The sequence below is a fragment of the Battus philenor genome, unplaced genomic scaffold, assembly GCF_028537555.1.
Source record: "Battus philenor isolate CCGP_79_NKW_IND1 unplaced genomic scaffold, ilBatPhil1.0.hap1 SCAF_5, whole genome shotgun sequence".
In the NCBI taxonomy this organism is placed as follows: domain Eukaryota; kingdom Metazoa; phylum Arthropoda; class Insecta; order Lepidoptera; family Papilionidae; genus Battus; species Battus philenor.
In genome coordinates this window covers 1,293,526-1,318,247 of record NW_027181715.1, presented here as the reverse complement: position 1 = coordinate 1,318,247, position 24,722 = coordinate 1,293,526, and the positions used below count along the sequence as shown (strand labels likewise).

At 40.6% G+C, this 24,722-nt stretch overlaps 2 protein-coding genes across 2 annotated transcripts; both read right to left on the bottom strand.

Moving 5' to 3' along the window:
* Nucleotides 1-8,393: 8,393 nt before the first annotated feature.
* On the bottom strand, nt 8,394-13,747 carry LOC137929822 (uncharacterized). Its single transcript, XM_068772931.1, has 2 exons — nt 13,685-13,747; nt 8,394-10,286 (listed from the first exon to the last, which is right to left on the bottom strand). Exons 1-2 carry the CDS (start codon nt 13,745-13,747, stop codon nt 8,394-8,396), a joined length of 1,956 nt encoding a protein of 651 aa, XP_068629032.1.
* A 2,760-nt stretch (nt 13,748-16,507) lies between these two features.
* On the bottom strand, nt 16,508-18,277 carry Inx2 (innexin 2). The gene has a single exon (XM_068772476.1). It carries the CDS (start codon nt 18,173-18,175, stop codon nt 17,096-17,098), a length of 1,080 nt encoding a protein of 359 aa, XP_068628577.1. The 5' UTR covers nt 18,176-18,277; the 3' UTR covers nt 16,508-17,095.
* Nucleotides 18,278-24,722: the final 6,445 nt, after the last annotated feature.

The following is a 24,722-nucleotide window of genomic DNA, read 5'->3' as shown; positions in this document are numbered from 1 at the left end:
CCCAGCTGTCTGTCATTAAGTAAGAATAATAATGATGTGCTGTTGAAACTTACTTATCGATAAATATTTTAAAATGTTTTATTAGTGAAGCTATTACAAATTACTTATTTTTTATTTACAATAATCAATTTCCACTCATCTGCTATTAAAAATAACGGGAAAGTTTTCACTCTTGACTCCCTAACCATAGAAATATTTTACATAAGTAATAGGATGATTTAGTTTGATAAGGTAAATACAATCCTTATAAAAACAAAATGTAAATCAGACAAATCGATCTGGAATAACTGATATTAGATAAGATAATACTAAAAATACAATGGTAGGAAAAATCTATCTGAATGGATTTTGTGTACGAACGCGATTTGCTTGAACAGTTTGTAAATTATAACATCACCATTGCTTATAAATGGTAAATCTGTGGATATAAGTTAATGACCCAAGGATGGTTGGCGAATGTACCATGTGTAAAATAATTTTTTATGTGGTCCACTAGTCGTTCACACAAACTGTAAATTAAGTATACATAAAAACTAAACAGGGTTTACTATGTCAGAGAAGTGAATACCATATAAGACGTAAACGAAATTGAGACTCAGCTACTTTGTGATTTATAATGAAATATTATGTATGGAAGTAATTATTCCTAGCTTCCTAATTTATGAAATTTTAACAATAATAATACCTACTCCTTTAAGTGTATTATTATAACGTTTACACATGTATTTACATTCTTACAGCATCGTTTTAGCTCATAGATGCCCATTATAGGGCAGAGTATGGAGGCCCTTCAAAGATATCTGGGGAGATATGCCATAAAGGCCACACAGGCGCACCACAGGTATTATGATACACAGAGGACGCTGCTGCCTATAATCTAAAAATTTGTTTGTAAGCAGCGGCAATCCTATATAATTAATATATAAAGTGCGAAATAAGGTGGGAATAATAATAATTATAAGTGTCAGTCCGTGAAAATGAATATTGTAACTGCATTTTCACATGACTATCAACAATTTATAGTTAAGTGACGATATATTTACTACACAGTTGTTAAAAATGTTTCATTAGACGTTGTTGATTTATAAGTAACTAGTATACAATTTAATATGATTCAGTGATTTATTTTAAAATATGTAGAATCGATATTTAATAATTAAATCCCGATAATAAAGGACGTCACTAATACCTAACATCGTAATTCTCGTTCATCACTCTAATAATAACACAGAATTTTTACGATGTAAGCAAACAAGTTGTTTCGATCGTTACAGATGATATACTAATTAGCTTGCTATTTATAACGTTATAACGAATATAAGCAGTGGTGGCCTAAAGAGCGACTGCTATGTGACAATAAGTTCAAATTTAAAATAGCTTTATTCAAAAATACATTTATGCACTTTACAATCGTAAATTATTTTAAAATTATAAGTTGTCTACCACTTATTACTACTTACACCACCGGCTGGGAATACTCATCTGTTGAGAAGAGCCCGTCAGAAACTCAATAGTTGCTCTTTTTAAATGAAGTTTAATTATGTTTGATCTGTATGTACATTATAATATCAATCATGTAAATAAGTCAACAAACCAAATTTCATTCATTTCGTTTTACCAAATCGAGCTTTAAAGTTGTAAACCTTTACGATCTTCAGCAATTGGATTGTGGCAGCCCAATTACTTCCAATAATACAAAGTGTAAGTAATAGATAGTAAACAATAGTTCATTTTATTATGTAGTAATTCCGTTTATGAAAATGATTTTTCTTACTAAATGATCATTACGTTAAATACCTGAATATATTTTTTTAGTTTAGGCTGTACCAAACAATTATTAATAAGAATTCACCCCTTTAAAGCTTTTATACCTTCAGCTAAACAGCCTGTATTATACTTAAAGTAATATAACATTGTATCTGAAAAATTGATAAGAAAGCAGACATAATAAACTGTACAAAATGCATGTAGTACGATGTATGTACCACGATATTCTGATGACAAAGATATTATTGAAACTAGCATAAGCTTGCAGTCGTTAGTGTAATATAATCTGCTGCGATTTGACGCTACATCTGCATAGCTGTTCGTGATCGTTGTGTAAACATACATCGCTGCTTCAGCTCCCATCGCATCAACCGATACGTCAGCATAAACATCGATGTTATTGAATGTGAGAACAAACCATGTTTAATATCCCATGTCAAAGAATTGAGAATATTTATGAGAGTAAAATATATTTTTTTAATTTTTTGTTTGTATACACTTGCCGTATGTACATAAGGACGGATTTTGCAAACTTAAAAATAATCCGCAGAGTTATTTATTATAATTTAACCAAAATATTTCTTTTGCATATTTTGGGTAAATTTGCAATATATGGAATAAAACATTTATACTGGTATACAAATCATTCACCACATAAATGTTATTATTCAACACGTACATATTTTGGAGTGTTCACTTTATTTATTATTTTAATGGCCTAATAATAAAGAACGATCAGTTAAAACTATTCCTTTTTTTATTTTGTACATTGATCGATATTTCCAATGTACCACTTCATTTTTTTAATAAATCTTAATATGCCTTCGTTAATTTTGATTGATGTCAATTATTTGACAGCTAGGGATCGTTCGATTTAATTTATTGTGTAAGCGAAGAAAAATATATTTTTTTTAATTTTTCTCTTAATGTTTTGTTCCATAAAACATCATTTTTAAAATAGTCGAATACGGCAAGCCATTTTCTATTGATTCTTTCTAAATTAGATAAAGATAAAATATCGATAGATAGAAATATAAAGGATAATTGATTATAAGTGTAAAAGCTTCAAAGAGGGCAAATAAGCTATATATAATATAAACGTACTGTATGTATTTAATATATACTGTGTATTATTTACATATAGTATGGTATAGCTTTTTGTCAGCTAAATAGCTTTTACACTTATTTCCAATCAATCTGTATAAAGTAATCGCTCCGAAAAAAGGTTCCATTAAGTTATTTTTTTTCTATTTGAAATCGACAACTCAATAATTTTTGACAGCGTAGTCTGCAGAGACAAGTATTAACAATAATTAAATACGTAGTAAGCAATTTTTTAATTAGCTTCGAGCAGTGATAACCCTGCGGTAGATGATTTAGTCATCCGATCCTAGGTTCGAGGTTTCCCGGGATGAAATCCTTTATAATTCACACTTTGTTCTTTAAATATTTGGGATTATCACGGCTCGCATATAAGTTTTCAAAGGATGGGCAGTATCCTTTTGCTCTTACTATAATATCACACTGTAATCGTAAATCTGCCTGCTAATTGTGATGATAACGATAAATCTCCACATAGATTTCTTTTGAGGAGGCATATGTAATACGTATTTTGTAAACGCTATTCCTTTCAATATTATCACATAAGTATTTGTTATTTCAGGGTGTACCAAAAGTTAATTGACGGCAACAGAGCTATATTCATCCCTTTAATGTTTTTACTCCTATGATCAATCATCCTGTATATTAACGTGATATCGTATGACGTGGGCATGCGGGAAGCAAGCATTACAAATGCACTTGAGCAGTCAAGGGCGCGGTGCAATTGACATTTCCGCGACCGCAATTAGACAAAGATATAAACGCACCAATACAGGTGACTTCCTCACCGAAGTTTCAACCCTATGAGAATTTCTATACATATTTACTGTAAGGTCTATTTTAGAAAGTAAATACATTTTTCAGAGTGACCACTTTATACAAGCTTATTTCAAATAGGTATAAAACCTTTTTGCTGTCAAATGAGTTGAGCCTTACAACCTATAATCAATAACCGCAAATCTGTGCCCCTTTCAACTGTCTCCGACTTGCAAAAATTTATTAGGTTCACAAACATCAAAACGCGACTTTGGGTCGTTCATTGAGTCAAGAGATAGAAAGTGTGGAATTACACCAAATAATTCTCCTATCACCTTCCATGGAACAACAAAACGCACGGAATCACGACATCCGTACACGGTTGAAATCCCTTCCACTCGCACTAAGCGTTTCGCTAACACTTTTATAGTGCGAATAACCTATCGGCGTTACTATTTTAGTCAAATTATAATATATGAGTCTTCTAGACAAGGATCACATCGTAGACTTCTTCTTCGCTTAACATCAGAGAGACAGTCAAAGGCTTCGCCAATAAAGGATAAAAACAATATTGAATAGAGATTGATATGTATTTAAATAAAAACGTTCTTTTTTATTGTTTAATTTGAATAAATAAAAGTGAGAGATAAAGCGTCTGATTTCGGGATATCCATTCATTGTTGTATATATAAATAATGAAATTATAACCTAAAAGGAGATGTGAATATAAATCAAAGGGTTAATTAAAATAATTGATTGGTGTGAAGAATTTTTAATTATTCATCGCAGACGCCTTTGAATCTAAAATCAATTACTCTATTTACATACACCTTTCATCTCTGCATTGGTTTATTGGTGACTTTAGAAAAAGTAATAAGTGTATGTAAGAAAGGTATAAAAAATAAATTTCGCATAAAACCTGCATGCTATAGATCAGTGATTCCCAAAGTGGTCTATATCGACCCCTAGGCGTCTATGACAACCTGCAAGGGGTCTACGTCAGCGAAAAAAAATTTGGGGGTCCATGAAATGAAAATGGGGGTCCACGATAGTGAATCTCAACACATACACTGATAGTACCTATTTACTTACATCATACTATCTTATAATATCAAAACATTTACATTATTTATAAAAGTACCTATGAAGTAAAAAAAATATTATATATGGTTATAAAATTGTGTAAGTTGTAGGATGTTGGTATTCGCTTTGTGGTCGCAATACATTTTGAACTTGTAAAAACCTGAGAGTCGCAGTCTCAGAGCTTCGCTACCTTTATTTTTTTTTTTTTTGTTTCGGTGGGGGAAATCTTCCGGTATTCAAGATGCCCTGCCTCTGGGGGAAGGACAGGGGTATGTGGGATTCCTACCCACTAAAACCCCCCCCGGTGGTCGCCCTCTGCGCTAAACGGGGGACCGCGGTATCTCCCGGTCAGGGATCGCCACGCGGTCTTCCCTTGCGCCTTGCTATTTTTCGATAGCCCGTCCCGGGGTATGCGTGGATACACTACCCCCGAAACCCTCGTGGTACTATCACGATGGTTCGGGACCACGTCGAACCATCGTCCGCCTCAGAGTCGCCGAAGCTAATGGGAGTTTAGGGCCCCCACCCTAAACTCTCGCGACTCCGAAGGCCCCGTTCATGGTAGGGGAGCACCATTCCTCGGAGGGCCGTCGCGAGGCACGTCTCTGCGCTGACGGCGTCGTCTCCGAGCGGGATCTGTCCTCTGCCGATCCCGTTCGGCTGCCTCCTTCTGGACCATGACGGTCTCACAAAAAGAGGCCACGGCCCTCCACGCCGATGACCCACTCAGCATCGCCGACACGATTGCTGGCAAGGAAAGGTCCTGTCCGATCTCGTCCGCCAGAATCCGCCGCTCCGACTGCCACGCCGGGCAGACCGCAAACGTGTGCGAGGCGGAATCCTGGGCGGCTCCTCCGCAGTGGAAGCAGTTCGCCGTCGCTTCGCGACCAATCCTACACAGGTAATCACCAAAGCATCCGTGCCCGGTGATCATCTGCGTAAGCCTGTAGGTGAGCCTTCCGTCTCGTCGCTGCATCCAGGCCTCGAAGACGGGCAGGATTGCTCCAACGACGCGTCTGCGCGCATAGCGCTCTTCCGAGAGCTTAGCGCGCCACGTCGCAAGCGCCCTGCGCCGTTCCTGCCGTCTGACCGCCTCGAGCACACGGTTCGGCTCGCCACCGCCGTCTCGGCGGAGGGTGCGGACTTGGTCGTAGATCCTCGCATCCGACTCCGCTAGAATGTCCAGGGGCGGAAAGCGCGCCAGGACTGTCGCCGCCTCGAACGATATCGTGCGATATCCGCGTACGATCCGTATGGCCATCCTCCGCTGGACGCTGTAGATCTTAGTTCTACAGCGTCGAATCGCCAGCCTTTTTGCCCACACGGGCGCCCCGTACAAGGCTACGGACCGTACGACCCCTGCATAGAGGCGGCGGACTTCCTCCGTGGGTCCCCCGAGATTAGGCAGCAGTCTATGCATGGCACCCGCTATCCTCTCAATCCGGGGGACGAGGCGATCGAAGTGCTCTTCGAAGCCCCAGCGGCTGTCCAAAGTGAGGCCGAGGTACTTCATGTACCGCCCCACCGTGACATCGTGCCCACCGACGCGAACGCGCGAGTCGGGAGGTTCCCTCGTTCGAGGCAACCGGTGGAACCATAGCGCCTCGGTCTTGTTTGGCGCTATTTCCAACCCCAGCCCGCGTATTTTAGCGACGACGACTTCCGTCCCAAGCTCGGCGAGCTCCCTGGTCCTCTCGAAGTTGTCTCCGCTGGCGACTACCAGCGTGTCGTCGGCGTAACAAACGACGCTCACGCCGGCGGGGAGACTGACTTGCAGAACCGCATCGTACGCGAGGTTCCACAAGAGTGGTCCTAGGACCGACCCCTGCGGCACCCCGCGCTTGATCTCCCTCCGGTTACTCCTTCCGTTTTGGTCCATGTACACGATGTACCTGTCTCGCAAGTAATCGCCGATGATGCCTCGCAGGCAGGGAGGGACCTCATGCTGGATCAGTCCCTCCCTTATCGCATCCCAGGGCAGTGAGTTGAAAGCGTTGACGATGTCAAGGCTTATCGCCAACGCTACACCACCCCGCGACACGGCCTGCTCCGACAAGGACCGAACGCGCATGATCGCGTCGACGGTCGAACGCCCTCGACGGAAGCCAAACTGGCTGTCGGCAAGATCGGGGCCGACGCGAGACAGATGCTCGCCGATACGAGCGGCAATTATCCTTTCGAACAGCTTGCCGCACTCGTCCAGCAGGCATATGGGACGGTACGCAGAGGGAGATTCTACGGCCCTGCCTTCTTTCCTCAAGAGGACCAATCGTGCCTCCTTCCAAGGCGTGGGGAACGTGGCTCGGCGGAGACAGCTCGTGAAAAGCTCCGCCAGCTTACCCCCCAAAGACGCCAGACTAAGTACCCAGACCCGACCCGGTATTCCGTCGGGCCCCGGCGCGGTGTTTCGCGCTCTGAGACGGCTCACGGCTCGATCCAGCTCCTGCGCCGTTACCCTCGTCTCATCCGTCCACTCCCACGGCTGTGCCGAGGGGTGCGCGGAGGGACTTGACCGATCTTCCGGAAAAAGAGTATCTACTACCCTCCTCAGAAAGACCGGTTCTAAGGTCTCCGTCGTCGGGGGCATCCATGGCCGGAGTTTTCCCAGCACTATTCGGTATGGACGCCCCCACGGATCCCTGTCGAGTCCCTGCAGGTGCTCGACCCAACACCGAGCCTTGGCACCAGCTACCGCCTTCTGCAACGCCTTTGTAGCCGCCCGGTACTCCCTGTACAGTCTGGCCATCTCCTCCTCCGGAGCTTGCCTTCGCCTCCTTCGGGCTCGGGTGTACCGGCGGCGGCTCAGCAAGCAGACCTTGCGGAGTTCCGCAATTTCCGCCGACCACCAGTGCACCCCCCTGCGCTTGGGACGACCGGCCCGGGGCATCGACGCGTCGCAAATTTGCGTCAATAACTCCCGGAACCAGTTCGCTCCCCTCTCCGGTTCGGACAGAACCTCTTCGGCGTTCGGCCAATCGGCGACGCAGGCGGCGGCCTCTAGCCGGTCTTTGTCTAGCCGCTTCAAACACCAGCGTCGCGTAGTGCTGCCGTCACGGCCGCCAGAGTCAGCGACGGGCCTGCGGATCGCAACATCGAAAACGATGTGGCGATGGTCAGAAAGAGTGACCACCTCCTCTGCAACCCGCCAGCCCGAAAGCATACGCATTGCAGCGGGAGTCGCCCATGTTAAGTCCACGACCGACTCCCCCTGCCAGCGCACGCATGTGCTGACGGATCCCCTGTTGACAAGTCGGAGATCCAGTCCGGCCGCCCACTCCAAGACGGTGTCTCCCTTCGGATCGTCCCTAGTATTCCCCCACGCCCTGTTGTGGGCGTTAAAGTCTCCAAGGACGATCAACGGACAGGGGAGGCAGGCCGCAGCGCAGTCCGCCACCCTATCCAGGTACTCCTCGTAGTCGGCGCGAGACCTGCTGGGAGACACGTAGCAGCCTATCATGGCCAAGGGACCCCATTTAACGGCGACATAGCCCTGTCCCTTAGATAATAAGGTGCAGGGTGGGGTACCCTCTCCGCCCCTCCAGTAGAAAGCTACGGACCCTGAGTCGTCGCCGAACCAACGAGGATGGTCAGGCACGTTATAGGGCTCCGCTACTACTGACAAGGCAACCCGAAACTCGTCGACGGTCTGCATCAGCAAGTCCTGAGCATTCCGGCAATGGTTCAGGTTACCTTGGAGGACTCTGAAGGGCGGGCATAGAGGTCAAAGCGACCTCCATGTCCGAGCTTACGCCCGGCGCTGCGGTCGGTGCCGCTGCGGCCGCCGTGCTGGTGGTCGCAGGCGGAGTCTTTTTACTCCTCCTGCCTTTACCCGGCGTTGGGCCGCACCTCTTACCCAGCCGGTGGTTGGAGGGCAACCCAAGGTCTGAGCACAGAGGGCATTTGAGTGCGGATGACACGCACTCTCTTGCCTTGTGCCAAGACTCGCCACATGCGAAACACCGCGTGCTCCGGTTTACAGAGTTGGGACACCTGGCGCCGACGTGTCCCTTCTCCAGGCACCGGAAGCAGTGCATGGGTCTGGGTTCCAGGGGTGCCACCCTCACCGAACCCCAACCCACACGCACGCGCCTCGCAGTCACCAGAGCATGGGCCACCTTGACCGGGCACCGCAAGCAGCAGGTGCCCATGCTCGTGTTTGTGCGGTGGACGTCCCCGACCTTGACGTCGTCCACCGAACAGCCGCCCGCCTCTGCCACTGCTTCCGCGACCTCGCCCGGACTGACGGCGTCGTCGAGGTCCCTCAAGCGGATTTCGCTCGTCTTGACGGGGCGGCTGATCTTAACCGCCACATCGCGAAGGACCTCACGCATCCTCGCCGCGAGGTCGTCTGCCTTTCGGCCACAGTCTTCTCCACTGATCTCCAAGAGGAGCGCTCCAGTCAAGGCACGTTTTTGGCGCAGAGCCTCGATGCCGAGGTCCGCCAGCCGTATTTTTGCCTTCGCCGCCTTTACTACCTCTGCATAGGTGGAGGTGGAGCCTTCCGGCAGCGTAACCGTCACGGCCGCCGTAGTGGGAGCTCGCTTCGCCTTCTTGGTCCCGCGGCTCCTGGGTGCGGCAGGCGGTTTAGCACTCGGACGAGGCACGGGCCGTGGCGCCGACCTGGGTTTTCGGGCAACCTCAGCCCAGGTGTTCCGGGTCGTGATCGCCGACGCTGCCGGAGGCGGTGCTGTCACTGGAGGCAGTTCCGGCACAGGAGGAGGCGCAGTCTTCCTCCTGGGGCGCCTAGACCGCCGCGGTCGCGGCGGCTGCGATGCCGGCGGTGCTTGTGGAGGCTGCGGCGGTGCGAGCGGCTCGGAAGGAACGGTCGACTGAGTCGGACGCGGTTCAGTCCTACTGGCGGCCAACGGCGGCCTTATTGCCCTGTCGGGGAACAGTTTGGCCTCGAAGGCAGCCAGTTTCGATTCGATGAGGGCTCCAATGCGATGCATGAGCCCCTCTTCGGTAGACGCGGACGTCCTTGGCACTGGTGCTGGCCGGGCCCGCGGAGGCGCGGGGGCAGCTGCCTTGGCCTGCTCCGTTGTAGCACTACGGACGCGACGAAGCTCCATCGTGAGGCTTTCCACTTTCGCAGAAAGGCTGGAAAGCTGAGAACGCAATTCTGCGTTTTCTTGCTCTAACTTCTCGACGGTGGAGTCGCCCGCCGTCCTGCGCGACATCTCCTCCAATGCTGCCTTGACGTTCCGCGCAGCGAGCCTCAGGCTACGCACGTACGTGCCCTTGAGGTTGCTGGACCGGTCCGTCACCTTCTCGATAGCCAGGAGGTTGGTCTCTGCATATTGCCGGGGATCAGCACATGCTCGCAATTCGCGAGCCAACTGCTCCTGACTCGGGAGCCCTTTCTTCGACCTAGTGCGCAATGGCTGCACAGAGGGGTCGAAGAGTCCCTCCTCGTCACTGTCGGTTCCGCCGACCGTCTCCGTGCCCTCGGTCTCCTGGGCAGAATAAGCCGCATATTTTGCAGCCACAGCACCAGGGCTCGGAGGCTTGGCCTTTCTCTTACCGGCCCTTGAGAACGCGCCAGGGCAAGAACGCGCCAGGGCGAGCTTCGCTACCTTGCACTGACTTGTTCAATTCGTCACTCTATAAATACGAATGTGGGACAAACAAATAAATTTACAGGAAATCAATATCAGGTAAGTAGGGGGTCTACCCAACACGGAAAAACATGGCAAGGGGTCTACGACACAAAAAAGTTTGGGGAACTCTGGTATAGATGTTTACTAGGCAATGAATATTTACGCGGCTGTTTTAAATCAACGTGAACAGTGCAAAGAGCAAAGCGGTAGTGGAGTGAGAATTGCGATCGTAGGTCGCAAGTTCTATTTTCGAGATACAATTTTATATAATCCACATTTCATGCAATAATTGTATATGATTGCCACTGCTCATAAACAAAGATTCCAAAATGTGGGTAGCAGCGTCCTTTACGAACGATAATACCGCACTGCGATCGCCAACTCGTCTGCCAAGTGTGGGGATTATGGTATATCCCCGATAAATATCTTTTTGGAAGGACTACGCTTACTTAACATTTAACAAAATAATTAGGGGTACATCCTCTGGCTTTAATTTCCAAAATTTATTTGATTTTTCCTAAAAATGTTAAATATTATTTTCCCATAATATTTATTGTAACGTAAGTACAAAATCATGGATATAATCAATTCAATATAGATTGTTCGAGTCTTGTTTCATTAAGGGCGCCATTTATTACTTTTTCATTCATAAATGTTTTGATATGAGCTGACATAATTATGGCCACGGCTGTGTACGCCACGAACAGACAAATTTAATTTAGTACTATATTATATATTATTGAGCAGTGGTAGTTCAGCGATAGAGGACTGATACTTTGCGATGGCAGGTCGCAAATTCAATTCCCGAGAATGTATGTAATTCACATTTTGTACGTTAATTATATTGGATTGCCACTGCTTTTGTAAAACATGGCGATTATGGTATATCCCCATAGATATCTTTGGGGGAGGCTTTTGCCTTGTAGTGGGCGTCTATGAGCTGAAATGACGACTATATTATACGAAACAAATGTTAGCAATTACTTTTCTGCAGGCGAGTCTATTTAGATTAAATAAATCGTTTTTTTTTTTCATTTCAATTAGAATTTTTATTTCGCATAATAGCACTGCTATTTCACTGTTATAACACGGTGATCGTTAACACTAAAAAAAGTTATTCGTTTTAGATTATAGAATTCTTAATTCAAATTCATTTATATACCTTTTTAAATATCGAATTCATTGTAGTGATGATTCATTAAAATAAGTCATAATTTTAACACATTACTCAATGACGTAGAAACGAGATTAATGATAAAATACAATATAAACGGTTATTTCCTTTATATAATTGATTGCATTAATATATGCGGATGCTATGAATAATTGTTTAGAGATACAACCGCAAACGCAGTTTCGTGAATATGGTTTTATTTATAACACTCGTTTTATTTAGAATTACATTATATTTGATTTGCTGTCAATTCTAATCGTATTTATTAGAAATTAAATAGTTACTTTACACAGTATTCGTCGCATGGAACATATACTAAAAATGTAAAACAATATTATTGATTAGTGAAAAGGTAAGCATGCGTTTACATATATTTTTTATTTGCGCGTCAAACGCTTTCAACTGCTTTTATTTAATTATTCCTGTTCATTATAGGACTTATCTTTTGGAGTGTTTCCTTTTAATTTCAGATATGTGTTTCTCGGACAACCATTGCGAGTAATGGAGAGATTATAATTGCATGTTACGACTCTTTAGGAGACGATTATCGAAAGAGGTAACTTTTTTTGTTGTTGTTTCTTATATATATTAAAGAAGTAGTTAAGAAACGTAGTTAACGCATCTTCATCAAAAACACCCACGTACACCATTATTTGTCCCTTTCACTCTCTTACAAAAGTGCGACTGAAAGAAAGTTATATTACCTCTGGTGAATAAAGTATAAATGAGCACATTTGTGTTTGTATCATTTACTTATATTCTATTGAGCTGGTTCACCTTGTAAATGTGACAGAGAAACATTTCTATAAGACATCAAGTCAGACATGAAGAAATAGGTATGCTACTTACTACTATTTTTTTTTATTTGGCCCCCGCTATTGTGTATCTCTCGTTCCGCCCCTATTTATTTGGGAACAGGGTTTTAATTTTCAATTTTTTTTTATCACATTCCAGTTTTATTTCCTTACTCTTTTTTAATTCGTCATATTATCTAACTTTCCTTTCTTTCATTCTACAAATCCTTCTATCTTTCCCTTCTATTCAGGTCTACTCAGTACTACTCTTATATTTTTTTAAAGTTTTATTTACAAGTTTTTCTCTAACATAGTCAGAGCTTCTAATTCTATTAACAATTTCTAGACGGAGGGGGGAATCGTGCATAGGACGCCTGGAAATGGAGGGCCCAGGCTGTGTCAGACTCTTACTAACTAAAACTCTCCTCTGTCGGATCTGTTACATTTAAGTTTACTACTATTAAATTGAAGACCGCGGAGGTTTTAGATCACTTTGGTGGTGTTGGGTGCTCTTTAGAGTGACTAGTACTGAACAGCCCCCATGAGGGGACCTAGGCTTGAGCTGTCACCCATCGGTAATGTCTGCTTAGCATTCCGACATAAGGCCCGGACCTCGGCTTGTTGGGACGCTATTGTCCGGCTAATATCACTACTATCACTTCAGAAAGCGCTAGTACAGGGAGAGAGAAGTGTCGGAAAGACGTCCAGAAATACTTCTAGATAGAATACTAGATAGTATGATCGGGAGTTGGCTACCTCTATATCAGAGTTCCCCAAACTTTTTTGTGTCCCCCTTGCCATGTTTTTCCGTGTTGGGTAGACCCCCTACTTACCTGATATTGATTTCCTGTAAATTTCTAACTGCAGTGAAGTTTAGTGTTAAAAACTTAAAGTAAAGACACATATTAATATAAATTTTTTTTATCTGTTATGTAATATATACGTAACATTAAATAAACATAAAATAACATAAGCAATAAGTCAATATTTTTAACGAGAAGGAGGAACCTGATGCTTCAATAATAAATTATCAACATTTGGCGTTAATTTTGTAAGGGTTAATCTTAAATCTCCTCGGCTAATGATGTCCAGTCTAGACTTTCCACTAGGTATGACGATGGAAAAGAAATTAAAAATTTCCTCGCTATATTCCATAATACGGAATAAGTAATGGGTATGTTGTTTTGCAGCCTGTCGTGGACCCCCAAATTTTTTTTCGCTGACGTAGACCTCTTACAGGTTGTCATAGACCCCTAGGGGTCGATATAGACCACTTTGGGAATCACTGCTCTATATATATCCGACCTCGTTTCCGACGAGACCCGTTGATTATCGAATGGAGAAAATGACGGTGTACAGTGGTTTGTCTTATTATCGTCGCATCGTTGGGACGGTGCGGAGTTTGAATGTACCTGGTGTGATTGTATTGTAGGTGGCGACACCAGCAATAAATAAATTTGTATTTTGAGCGGCATAGTCCAGGTAATGAATTAATGCAAGTTTTAAGAAATGTTCGATGAATGCTGCATATTATTTTTATTATTGCATTGTGTTCGGGCATCCACGAAATGCTAAACGAGTTACGACTGACAGCGTAAGCTTAGGGCGCTTGCGTCTCGTCTTCCTTTGCGACGCGATTCATTTTATTACTTACACAGGATTATTTAAAGTGACCACTTATCTTATGAGATGAATGCTAGAACAGCATAAAGTATTCATAAATTATAACCAACAGATTATCAAACTAAAAGGAAAAGAGGTTCCAGCGCCCTGTCAACCAACAAACAGTGGTAATGTTTTAAAAAAATAACAGCGTCTGTACAATGTTCTTTTTTTAAAGATGCGAAAATATTAACATTCTCGCTTGTAGGCGTCGTGCGCAAACACGACGGGCGCTGGCGTTGTGTTCCCCGCGTGCACACTTTGTTTTAGATAATGCCACGCTTCTCGGAACTAAGGCTTTTGTCCGAACCGAACTCACACAAGGGACCGAGGATCGTTCCTATGACTATGTTCACCATACTTTTTGCATATTCAGGATAATTTCGTTTCGCTATAAGTTGTTTCACTGGCCATTTTAAGTCTAGATTATTAACAATTTTTTGTAGACAGACACGTGGTTTTGTTATGCTTTATTTGTTCGTGAACATTTAGCATTAAGCATCTCACACAAACTTCATATAACTAATCAGATATTTATTTTAAAATAAACAAAGAGAAAACAAAAACTCACACATGTTAGTTGTTGTTAATGATGGTATAATTAATATGAAAAAAATACCTTACCATGTTGTTTGTCCTATAACTAGATATCCCGCTGCGACAACCATTAACAAGATAAATCATGATTGGTTAAGGCTGTTTTAAAGTGGGTGAATATATATCTCATTTTTATACAAAAAGCTTTAAAGTTTATACACCTAAACTTTTAAATATGTTATGACAGCAATGCGATAGACTAATAACTTCCGATAGTACTAAGTCTGCGGGGACAGATAGAAAACAATAATTAATTTTAATATGTACTAATCCGAATTTTGTAGTGTTCTTACCGTATTACCATTACTTTATTTATTATTTCCATACTATTGATTTTAGAGTGTCCATTGATTGCTAGATAAAGCTTTAATATTTTAACCAATCATCCTGTATATTTTAATAATACTTATTTATAATCTAAAGTGCAATAGTAAAATTTACTATTTATATATTATTTGTTATATACAAAAAACTTTTACTACTACTACTACTTCATCAAATTTGAAGTTACAAATTTATTAACACTATTTATCGTTTTTACTGATCAAAGTCAAGAAAGTATTATTATATTTGGTTTTATTATTATTGTAGGAAAAATAATAGTACTTCTGAGTTTGTTTCTCCCCATCTATAAAACAATCACCGTAAGGCATAGCAAGCAGCGGGTTTATTAAGAAACGTTATCAACTGTGCAGATGACATTTTCACATTTAGTATTAAATATAATATTTTACGATATAGTTGTTTACATTGAACTGTTGATATTTATATTTGAAGATAGTTTTTTTTAATTAGATATTGTATGAGTAATGTTGTTCTTTTTGCGTCTTTAGTTGTCTCCTAATGTTATATTTAATTAATTTTTTGATGTAAATATTTATTATAATAGTCCTGAAAGTAAAATGGTCACCCTGTAGACGCCGTGTGAATCGGCGATGTTAAAACTGGTCAAGCGCAACCGAGGTCCCTCTCTACGTGTCGTCCATTTTAAACTTTTACCATTACACTAAAAATGTTAATTTTTGAAAGCTTGTGCATTACAATACGTACCCATTATCCGATTGTAACCATTTTAAAGACAGTTCAACGTTTAAAATTTTTAACGTCAAAGAACTCGTCAGCCATGTCAGGGCAATAAGGTTCGCTGTTTAGTGTTTACCATTGCAAAAAAAAATCAATTGACACGTCTTTTCGGAAATAAGATAAAAGAATATTGACGCTTTCACTAATTAAGTCTCGTGGATGAAACAATAAGCTTATTTAAAAAAAGAGCTTTCGAATTTATTTGCTGTTAAGGTAAATAGATGTCGCTTTAATAAATTTAAGGAAAAGAATATCATATTTTCACTTTTGTGGAAATTGCAAATAAATGTAGTTATATTTATCATTACTTTCTAAAGCAAATTAATCAAAAAAACCACGACATTAAAATATAAGTAACTATTGTGTTTCATTGCAAAGTCAATTAAAAACATTTACCACTAAAGACGCGAGAAGTTTGTATTTAATTTAAAAATAAGTTTTGCTCTTATTTTTTGGAAATACCTAAGAAAATGCATTTTTAGTTTAATGTTCCGATGCGTTAGTCTAACAACCTACGGTTTTGAAACGATGTCAATTACATTTACAAAACAATTAAGCTGATGTTAGAAAGTCTAATTACATAATAATAACAAATAAAAGAGGATATTTATTTTAATGTACCTTAATCGATTTCAAGTATAATGCATTCCTTTTAACATACAATTAGCAAATTATTATCTTATTAAATCTTTAAAAACAATTAATATCTTATACCATAAACAAAATTAACGGTAAACGACCAGATATTTTTTTTTACCAAAATTTAGTTTCCATAGTAAGTGATAGATGGCACTGTATAGTTTACGTGCAGCGTCATGGACGCTTTACGTTTTGCTTTGTTCTTAGGGTAGCAAAACGAATGTGTCAAACGTTTTAGCAATGAAACAACTCAATTATAATGTGGCAGTAAATATATTCAGAAAATATTAACCATAGTCGACTTGATTTCGTCAGTAAAAAAGTATAGACACGCTATCATATAGTAAACTTACAATATTGTCTAACCAATTTTAATAAATGATCATTTCTTAATAATAGTTCATTATTGCTTTATACAATATCGTATCGAGTACAACATTCGATAACAAAGACATTACAAGATATCAACTATCTAAACCTTAGGAATTAGCCGGCGGCCACTCGATCAAACTCGTACACGTAAACACTTAATTTAGATATAATAATAATTACATATCACAATGAGACGTCTCTTTAAAGTTATTCACGCACACAAATAATAATACAAAATAATTCAAAAACGAAGGCACGAGATCTAACTACGTCTACGACTAAATGTAAACATGCCCTACAAGAGTTAAACTAAATGCCCGCGCCTCGGCGCGCCTCAGTCGGGTTGCGTTTGGAAGATGCCAACTAACATTTCGTGGCGTTTAGTTTTAAAGCGGTCCTGGAATACAATGGCCGGCTCGGCGAGTCTCCCCGAGCGCAGCAACGGAATGTCGGCGAGTTGCTCTCGCCCTCTACACCGTGTCCTTGCTTTCGAACTTCTCTGCCAGGTCGGCCATGAGTTCCTTGTAAATCAGCGGGTCGATGTTCTTTCCCAGCTGGTAGAGGACAAACCAGTCTCCGATTTGCAGTTGGCGGGCCACGGCCTCCACTTGCTCCTGAGGTGCGAGGCGGCTGCGGGCACGCAGCAGATACAGGCGCACGCGTGGCCCGGCGACCACAGCTGCGCGGTAGATCAGCGAGACGGCGCTCAGTGCCGACAGGATCATAAACCAGAACCACAAGAACACATAGATCTTTTCGTTCACGATGTTAAGTGGCAACACGCAGAGGCCGTCGAACTTCTGCACGGTTCCCGAGGGACCATATTTGTGGAAGGTGCATTTTGTAACTTTAGGGAACACGCGAGCCATGGGGTCTTCTCGTTCCTCCGGCTCCATCTCCGTGAAGCGCACCACGTCCCTGCCGTACGTCGAGAACTCACCGTCCAGGAAGAAATCCATGAAGTATATCTGTCCGACGACGTTGATAAAGTTCAACACCTCGCAGATAAAGAAGCGGAAGGCATAGAAGTTCTGCGTGCCCAAATTCGTGAAGAAATAGTCAACGAGCAGTTTCTTACGATCTTTTTTGCACTCCTCGCCGACCACCGGGCAGTTTAGGTCCAGAACGAGCATTTTCACGCGACCGCCCTCCCACGTCTTCCACAGGTACCGCGGCACGTAGAATAAGATGGCTTGGAAGAACAACACGAAACACACCCACTGGTAGTATTTGTGGTACTTGACTTCGTCCTGACCGTCGACGTGCGACGCCACGCCGGGCTGTACCATATCCTTACCGACTCGGCCCACGAGCCGGTTGGGTATGGTGAAGGTTGAGTAGATCCAGCAGTAGGTGTCCATAACGGAGTAGGGTATTTCGTCGACGATGCAATCGATGGGGTCGCCGATGTACTGGCGCGACGTCACGAGCAGCGAGAACGCGATCAGGATGATCACGGTGGCTTTGTAGTGAAGGCGAAACACATTGTTGTCGATGCAAACGGAGTCGAGCTTCAGGAGCCCCTTCACGGAGCCGAAAACGTCAAACATGGCGGTTGGAAGCCGCGGGCGCGCGGCGCGTTGGTCGCGGTCGAAATGAAACGGGGCGTGCGCTTCGCCCTCGCGTCGAGTGCGGAATGCGCGGGGCGGACGTGGCGCAGGGGGTCGCGGCTGCGACGTTGCCCCGTCCCGCCTCGCCTTGCCCCTCCGCCGACCCCCTCCCGCACAGCTCCGCGCCTCGGAGCAACGACACAGAAGTGACCCTATTTCCACCTATACTCGTGGCGTCATCTGGTAGCCGCGCCCGCCAGAGGCTACGTCTCAAAACAAGCATCGGAATTGCGGGCGGCAAATGGTACAATTAAACGGGCACTTATCAACTGATTGCATCATTTAACAGCTAGCCGGTGAAAAGTTAACGTGCTCCGATTCTATAGCAACGAGAATGTACTTTCCGAAGCGCAACTCCACCGACACGTGGTCTATGACGAACCGCAGCGGACAAAGGAATACTTCGTCATTGTTAAACCGATATCTACTTGATGCACTTTTTAGATATTTCGTCATAATTATTAGTTACGTAAACTAATTTCGGTATGACTTTAAAACTGAGCATCTTACAGTGATAATATACAAATATGTTATGTGCATTAAAAAAAATCATTTTATATAATTTATTATTATGAACCACTGAGTATATCTCTAACAAATATCACAAAAATATTGGTTTGACAACGACGACCTTTAGATACGCCCAGTTGGTTTTGTAATATTCCAAAACAGATGAGTTGCCTGCATTTAGTGGAGCAGGTACACGCTTTTGTAATAAACTATTGTTAACCTTTCACAGAGCGCATATGAAACTTTTTGTTTAACAATTTGCTTAAGCTGGATAGACAAGTAAAACCTGTTCTAACGGATTTCTTGAATAAGAACCATAGGGGCGTAAAACTTTACAAATACGAACATTTTTTGTCTGAGACATGAACAAAAAATTATTGGAAAACAACGAAATATTTAAAAAAAAAGACAAAGACGATCGCCTATGTAAAAATAACCAAAGATATTATTAACTAGCAACATTTAATGTTGCTGTTATTATTATAATAATAATTACATATTACAGTTATATATATTACAGTTTTACTATTTTTACACTCTTAAAAGTAAATATTTTTTTAGGTTATGTAAAGTTTAATGTTTATTTTCACAAGTAAAAATCGTATAAAAAGGTTTCTTTTGAAATCAAAAGCGTGTTTTTTTATAAAATATTATTTAATTTATTAGCATTCAATAACTGTTACTTCAATTTTATTTTAATCCTAATCATAATTATTATGTCACAGAACGGAAAAATCTAATTTCGTTTCTGGAATACATGCTATTGTAAAACAATTTAAGGCCAAGGTATCTGATATGTAAAGCCTATTTATGGGAAAAAAAATTAATATCATAAATTCTGTTATACAATGGAGATACAATTAAATTGTTATACTTAATAATAACAATACAGTTTACACTACATAACGATTTAATAAGTGTATAGTGATGTAAGATTACTCAGTTTACAATAAGGTCCCAAATTGTCTGTACAACGTTATTTGATAACCGTGTTTTGATTCTACGCATTTACCCTCTTATCCCTTGTAAAGTCAAGTTCAAATATGACACGATTAAAGCATGCTAATGTAGTAAAGGTATTTCTTTTTATTGGCGTGATATCTATGTAAAAAATTCTTTATGCAAATAAAGTCCACGTTGAAAATGCCCGGTAGAAAAAGTTATTACCGATGAGGACGCCGTTTGAGTAATACCATTTATTTACTTTGTACTATTTACTCTACCGCACTGTTTCGATAAATGTTTATGCTGTTAGCCCTAAGGCTTTTACATGTTCATCTGACATGAGTTCAGGGAACGGAAGGGTCCGTGAACTATGTAGTTTATATGTATGTTATGCTATGTATATTACTCAAACAAGAGGTTTTTTAAGTCTACCGTGCGTATGTAACAAACACACGTGTACATGTATATACATATATATATATATATATATATATGTATATATATATATATATATACATATTGGCAATGACCTCTCTACTAGTAATGGTTAGGGTAGTGATTTTCCAGCGAAATGATACTTTTCTGATTACTCGCATTTTAGTCACATCATGGATACGCCTATTTAAGTTATGTGCCGATTTTGACCGGAATTCATCAAGCATCAATAAATGATCTAACTAATGAAAGTATCACACGCAAATTATAAAATTGCAGACTTTATAGCATACTCGAAATGGAATGCTAAATGCGTAGCATGTAATACAAGCAAAAGTCCATTGTCTAGGGATCTTGCTGCTGGTTACCTGACCTGGCTACCTGGCTGGCTACCTGACTATGTATCCTTTAGGCTCGACAGTCTCCGATCTGATGTTATAACTGATGTTTCAGTCCAAGCAGAAGCTTCTGTGAGCGTCGTTTTGTTTAGTTAAAGTATAGCATAATGTACTAAATTGAAGAAAGAGGTTATAGGTAAACGTTTTAAAATGACTAATCATCGATTAGCAAAACTAGAAAATTTACATTCGGTGCAAGACTACATATTATTTCTTATTCTTGTTCTTGTAGCTCGATAGAAGATCACTGCAAAGCGTGAGTTCGCCGCATTGACCAGGCCTGTACACTCAGGAACTTCTCCGCCACGTTGCCACTATGTCATTGTTCCACCTGGGCTTCCAGCCTACCTACGCTGCATCTATTGGCTAGTTGTCGCCACTCGAGAATTTCCTCCCCAACGGCCATAAGTTGCACGAGCGATATGCTCCGTCCAGCCATTTCAAACGAGCAATTCTTCGAGCTATGTCAGTATCCTTGGTTTTTCCACAGATCTCATTTTTCGATTGATATGTGAAACTCCCGAGGCTTTCTCCGTTGCTCTCTGGATGACTCTGTGCCTTATTAAATGGCCCAGTATTGTGGTTTTTGGACGAATTGTTTCATAGCTTTCCGAACGCTGCCCATTCGAATTGAATTCGGCGAGTGATATCTTTTTAGAATTCGAATAATAAATTAAATGTCAAGAAAACTTTATTTCAACTACCTTCAAATTTGGCCTTCAGAAGCCATACTAATGTGTACTATGTACTATGTTCGACATAATTTTTCAGTAAATATCTTCACTTATTCCGAATACCCGTCCCGATAATTAATTATGATTAACTATAACCTGCAACTGTACGAGAATATTCTAAATTAATAATAATAATATCCGTTTATTTGTCTAAATTATTATCAGCTATGGATACCGGCTGGGTAGTCGGTACTACTGGTTATTGAAAATGCGACAACTTTTTTACGGATACCTTCGTATCGTCGTCTTTAAAACTTGAGTATTTACTTTTAATCTTTATTTAGTTTATTAATTAATAGTTTTCTCTGTACATATGTCACAACCTAAATTTACATCAAATAACTTATACTGTTTACTACAAAAAAACTTCTGTCTCTAATCAAAAATATTCTTCTGTTTTAAGCGGATCTCCTCATTTCAGATTCGATCTCGCAGCGAAATTCCGATAGCCCTCTCCATTGCCCTCTGGGTGACCTTGAGCCTTCTTATGAGGCCTGTCGTAAGAGTCCACGTTTCTTACCCATGTGTGCTGTCACCGACAAAACACATGGGTAAAGTCTTCAAAAATTATCAAAAACAAAAATAGGTTTTTAGTGCAGTATAACAACTTCGCATGTACCGTAAATGCATGCATCTGTGTACAATTGCATGCACCATATATTTGCTTAAAGACGAAAGAAGTTTCTTAAGAAATAGTTCTTATTTAATTATTTATTTATGTAATCAAAAGAATATGCGAAGAACCCAATTTGATAGTAACCAGTGCTAATTCAGTTAACCTTTAATAGCATCCTTCTACAGGGTGGGCCAAAAATTTTTGCAAATAGTTTTGCAACGAGTTTTGCAACGAGTTTTCCAAAGTTTACGTAGTCGATTACAGGAGTGCCAACGGCGAGACGGAGCACATCTCGACGATGTAATTTAAAAAAAAAAAATTTTAATAAATGATAATTACGGTAAATAAATCATAAACAAAATAGCATTTGTACTTTTATTTCTACACATGTTTCAAAAGTGCAAAAATTTATGGCCAAATTTATGGTAAAATATTTGTCTTTGGAGTTTAAGTTTGAAGAATGGTATAAATATATTAGTGCTCACGACTTCGATCTTTGATCATATCTTTCTATATGCACAGATCAGATCGCATGCCTTAGTTTCCTCACAAACGAGTATATTAGCAACCAGTTGCTTCGACGGTCTAGTGATGTTACTAACAGGAAAACAGACGAACGATGACCTTTGTCAGTTTTATATAAAATTGAGAAAGTTTTATGTAGTATGTATGTTATCGCTAGTCTCCAAAATGTGTGAATGTTAGTAAATAGATGTGGATGATAAAAAAATAAGAAAAGTCTTGACTTCGTTATAAAAGTCAGCAAAATATTATATCGTAATTGTCAATTCAACGTCCGCTTTATAAAAAGAATATATAGCAGAATACAGCTATGTATTACATAAGATACCAGCTGTCCTTGGTCTGCTTCACGAACTTAATGAAAGCAACTTCAAACCTTCCTGAGGACGTAGTTTCGTAAATTCATTTATTAGCTGACTTCTACGTGACAAAAGAAATATTTACACCAAATTTTAAGTATCTAAATCTCATGATTCTTGAGATATCGTCATGAGTCAGTTCTTAGATGAAAATCTTATGTTGAATAAAAATGTTCTACTGTAATGTTTGACATATCTATTGCTGCATTTTAGCATGCACAGATTATAAAACAATAAAACAATTTTTTTTCGATAAATTAGTTATAAACGTCAATAGATTAGAATTTGATGTGATGTGACACTTCAACAGAAAAGGCCAGAATGAATTAAAAGAAAAAATGTTGTGCTCCAAGAAGATAATGCGAGACCTAATACCCAACAAGTTTGGTCACTCGCAAAAAGCTTTGAAAACCTAAAACAGTTTGAATCGTATGTTCTGCCACACCCACCATATTCTACCAACCTGGCCCCTTCGGATTTTTATTTCTTCCGGTCACTTGTCAAAGATCACCCGGATCAGTTTCTTCCCAGCAAAGAACAAAAATGTTTATGGGCGTGGAATCATGTTACCACCAGAAAGATGGCAAAAGATGTTGGATCAGAAAGACCAATATATCATTTAATTAAACATTTATTCATTATACGAAGATCGTCTTTCATTTTAATTACAAAAAACTAAATTACTTTCCGAACAACCCAATATATGAACAGATATTGCTTTCACAACAAAGATAAATCACTTCGATGTATGAGAAACATCCTTATATTACAGTTATAAATTATCACACCGTTAAATACGAGATAGTTCTAATTTTCGCTTAGAAAACCGTGTTAGAAACTCTGACTCTATGATCTACATGTATTGTACTTATGTTTTATTCAAAAGCATTAAAATTGACTTCGCCGAGAACAGATTGAATACACGACGCATAGACTGATGGCCTTTTTTACTTAATGTTACGTAATCATTAACTTAAACTGACTTCTCCATAAATTTAATGTCTATACCGTTATGTCACTAACATTGTTTTTCATTATAAGAGTTTACACAACAGATCATTACAAATATATTACACTTTCTAGGAATTAAAAACAGAATGTACGGTACCGATAAATTTTACACATCGACCTTTGGAAAGAGACAATCGGCTACACACACTACCTATGTGACGTTTTGTCAGTTGTGTGGCAAAGATAACTCTACGACGAAATTAGACGATTGTCTCTTTCTAAACATCGATGTGCAATATTTATCGCCGGGTATTGTATGGAAGCACCCTTAACGGGCATAGACAGCAACAGTTTTTTTCTATTAGTAATGCTTTATAAATAGACACGTGTAGGTTGGACACACCTTTTATTATACAAAATGAAATTATTACCGCTTAAATATATAGAAATAAAGTGTGTGTATGAATTTAACTATGTTACATGAATACTAAGTTATTTAAACTAATTTATATTATAATTGGATTTAAGAAAAAATACGAAAACATAGCCTCTTCGTTTTCGCGTCTTAACAGAAAAACGAGGTTTAATAATATTTTTTTTACATATTAAATATAATACCGTAGTAATCATTTTACACAGTATGATTACAAATCGGTGTTTTGCATCTGTAACCAACCAAAAAGCATGCAACATGTTCTTAATTCAAATAGGCTATTAAAAGCGCTTTGGAGCCGTCAATCAATATAAAATGTCAGCATTATTGTCTCTACAGGAAGATACCCACTGGTAGCTTCACAAATATAATTTAATGAAGAGTGCTTGACAATAATTAGCTTCCTGAGTGAGCAACAACATTTCAATCGTCCTGTATATATGAGATTTTCAACTATGTACTGATTTATCACGATATCTTTGGAATAGGCATATTTGTTTTACCGAACAGAGGTTGGATAAAACCGGATTTGGACAGATGGACATCAGGGCCGAAAGGATCTCCAATGGGCAACCCCTCCAGTA

Excerpts from the sequence above, each read along its gene's own strand:
- LOC137929822 (XM_068772931.1), bottom strand. The coding sequence starts at position 13,747 with ATGCCGCTCAAAATACAAATTTATTTATTGCTGGTGTCGCCACCTACA. Across the intron at positions 10,287-13,684 it reads CTACAATACAATCACACCAG|TGCAAGGTAGCGAAGCTCGC; the intron begins GTACATTCAAAC and ends TGAACAAGTCAG.
- Inx2 (XM_068772476.1), bottom strand. The coding sequence starts at position 18,175 with ATGTTTGACGTTTTCGGCTCCGTGAAGGGGCTCCTGAAGCTCGACTCC.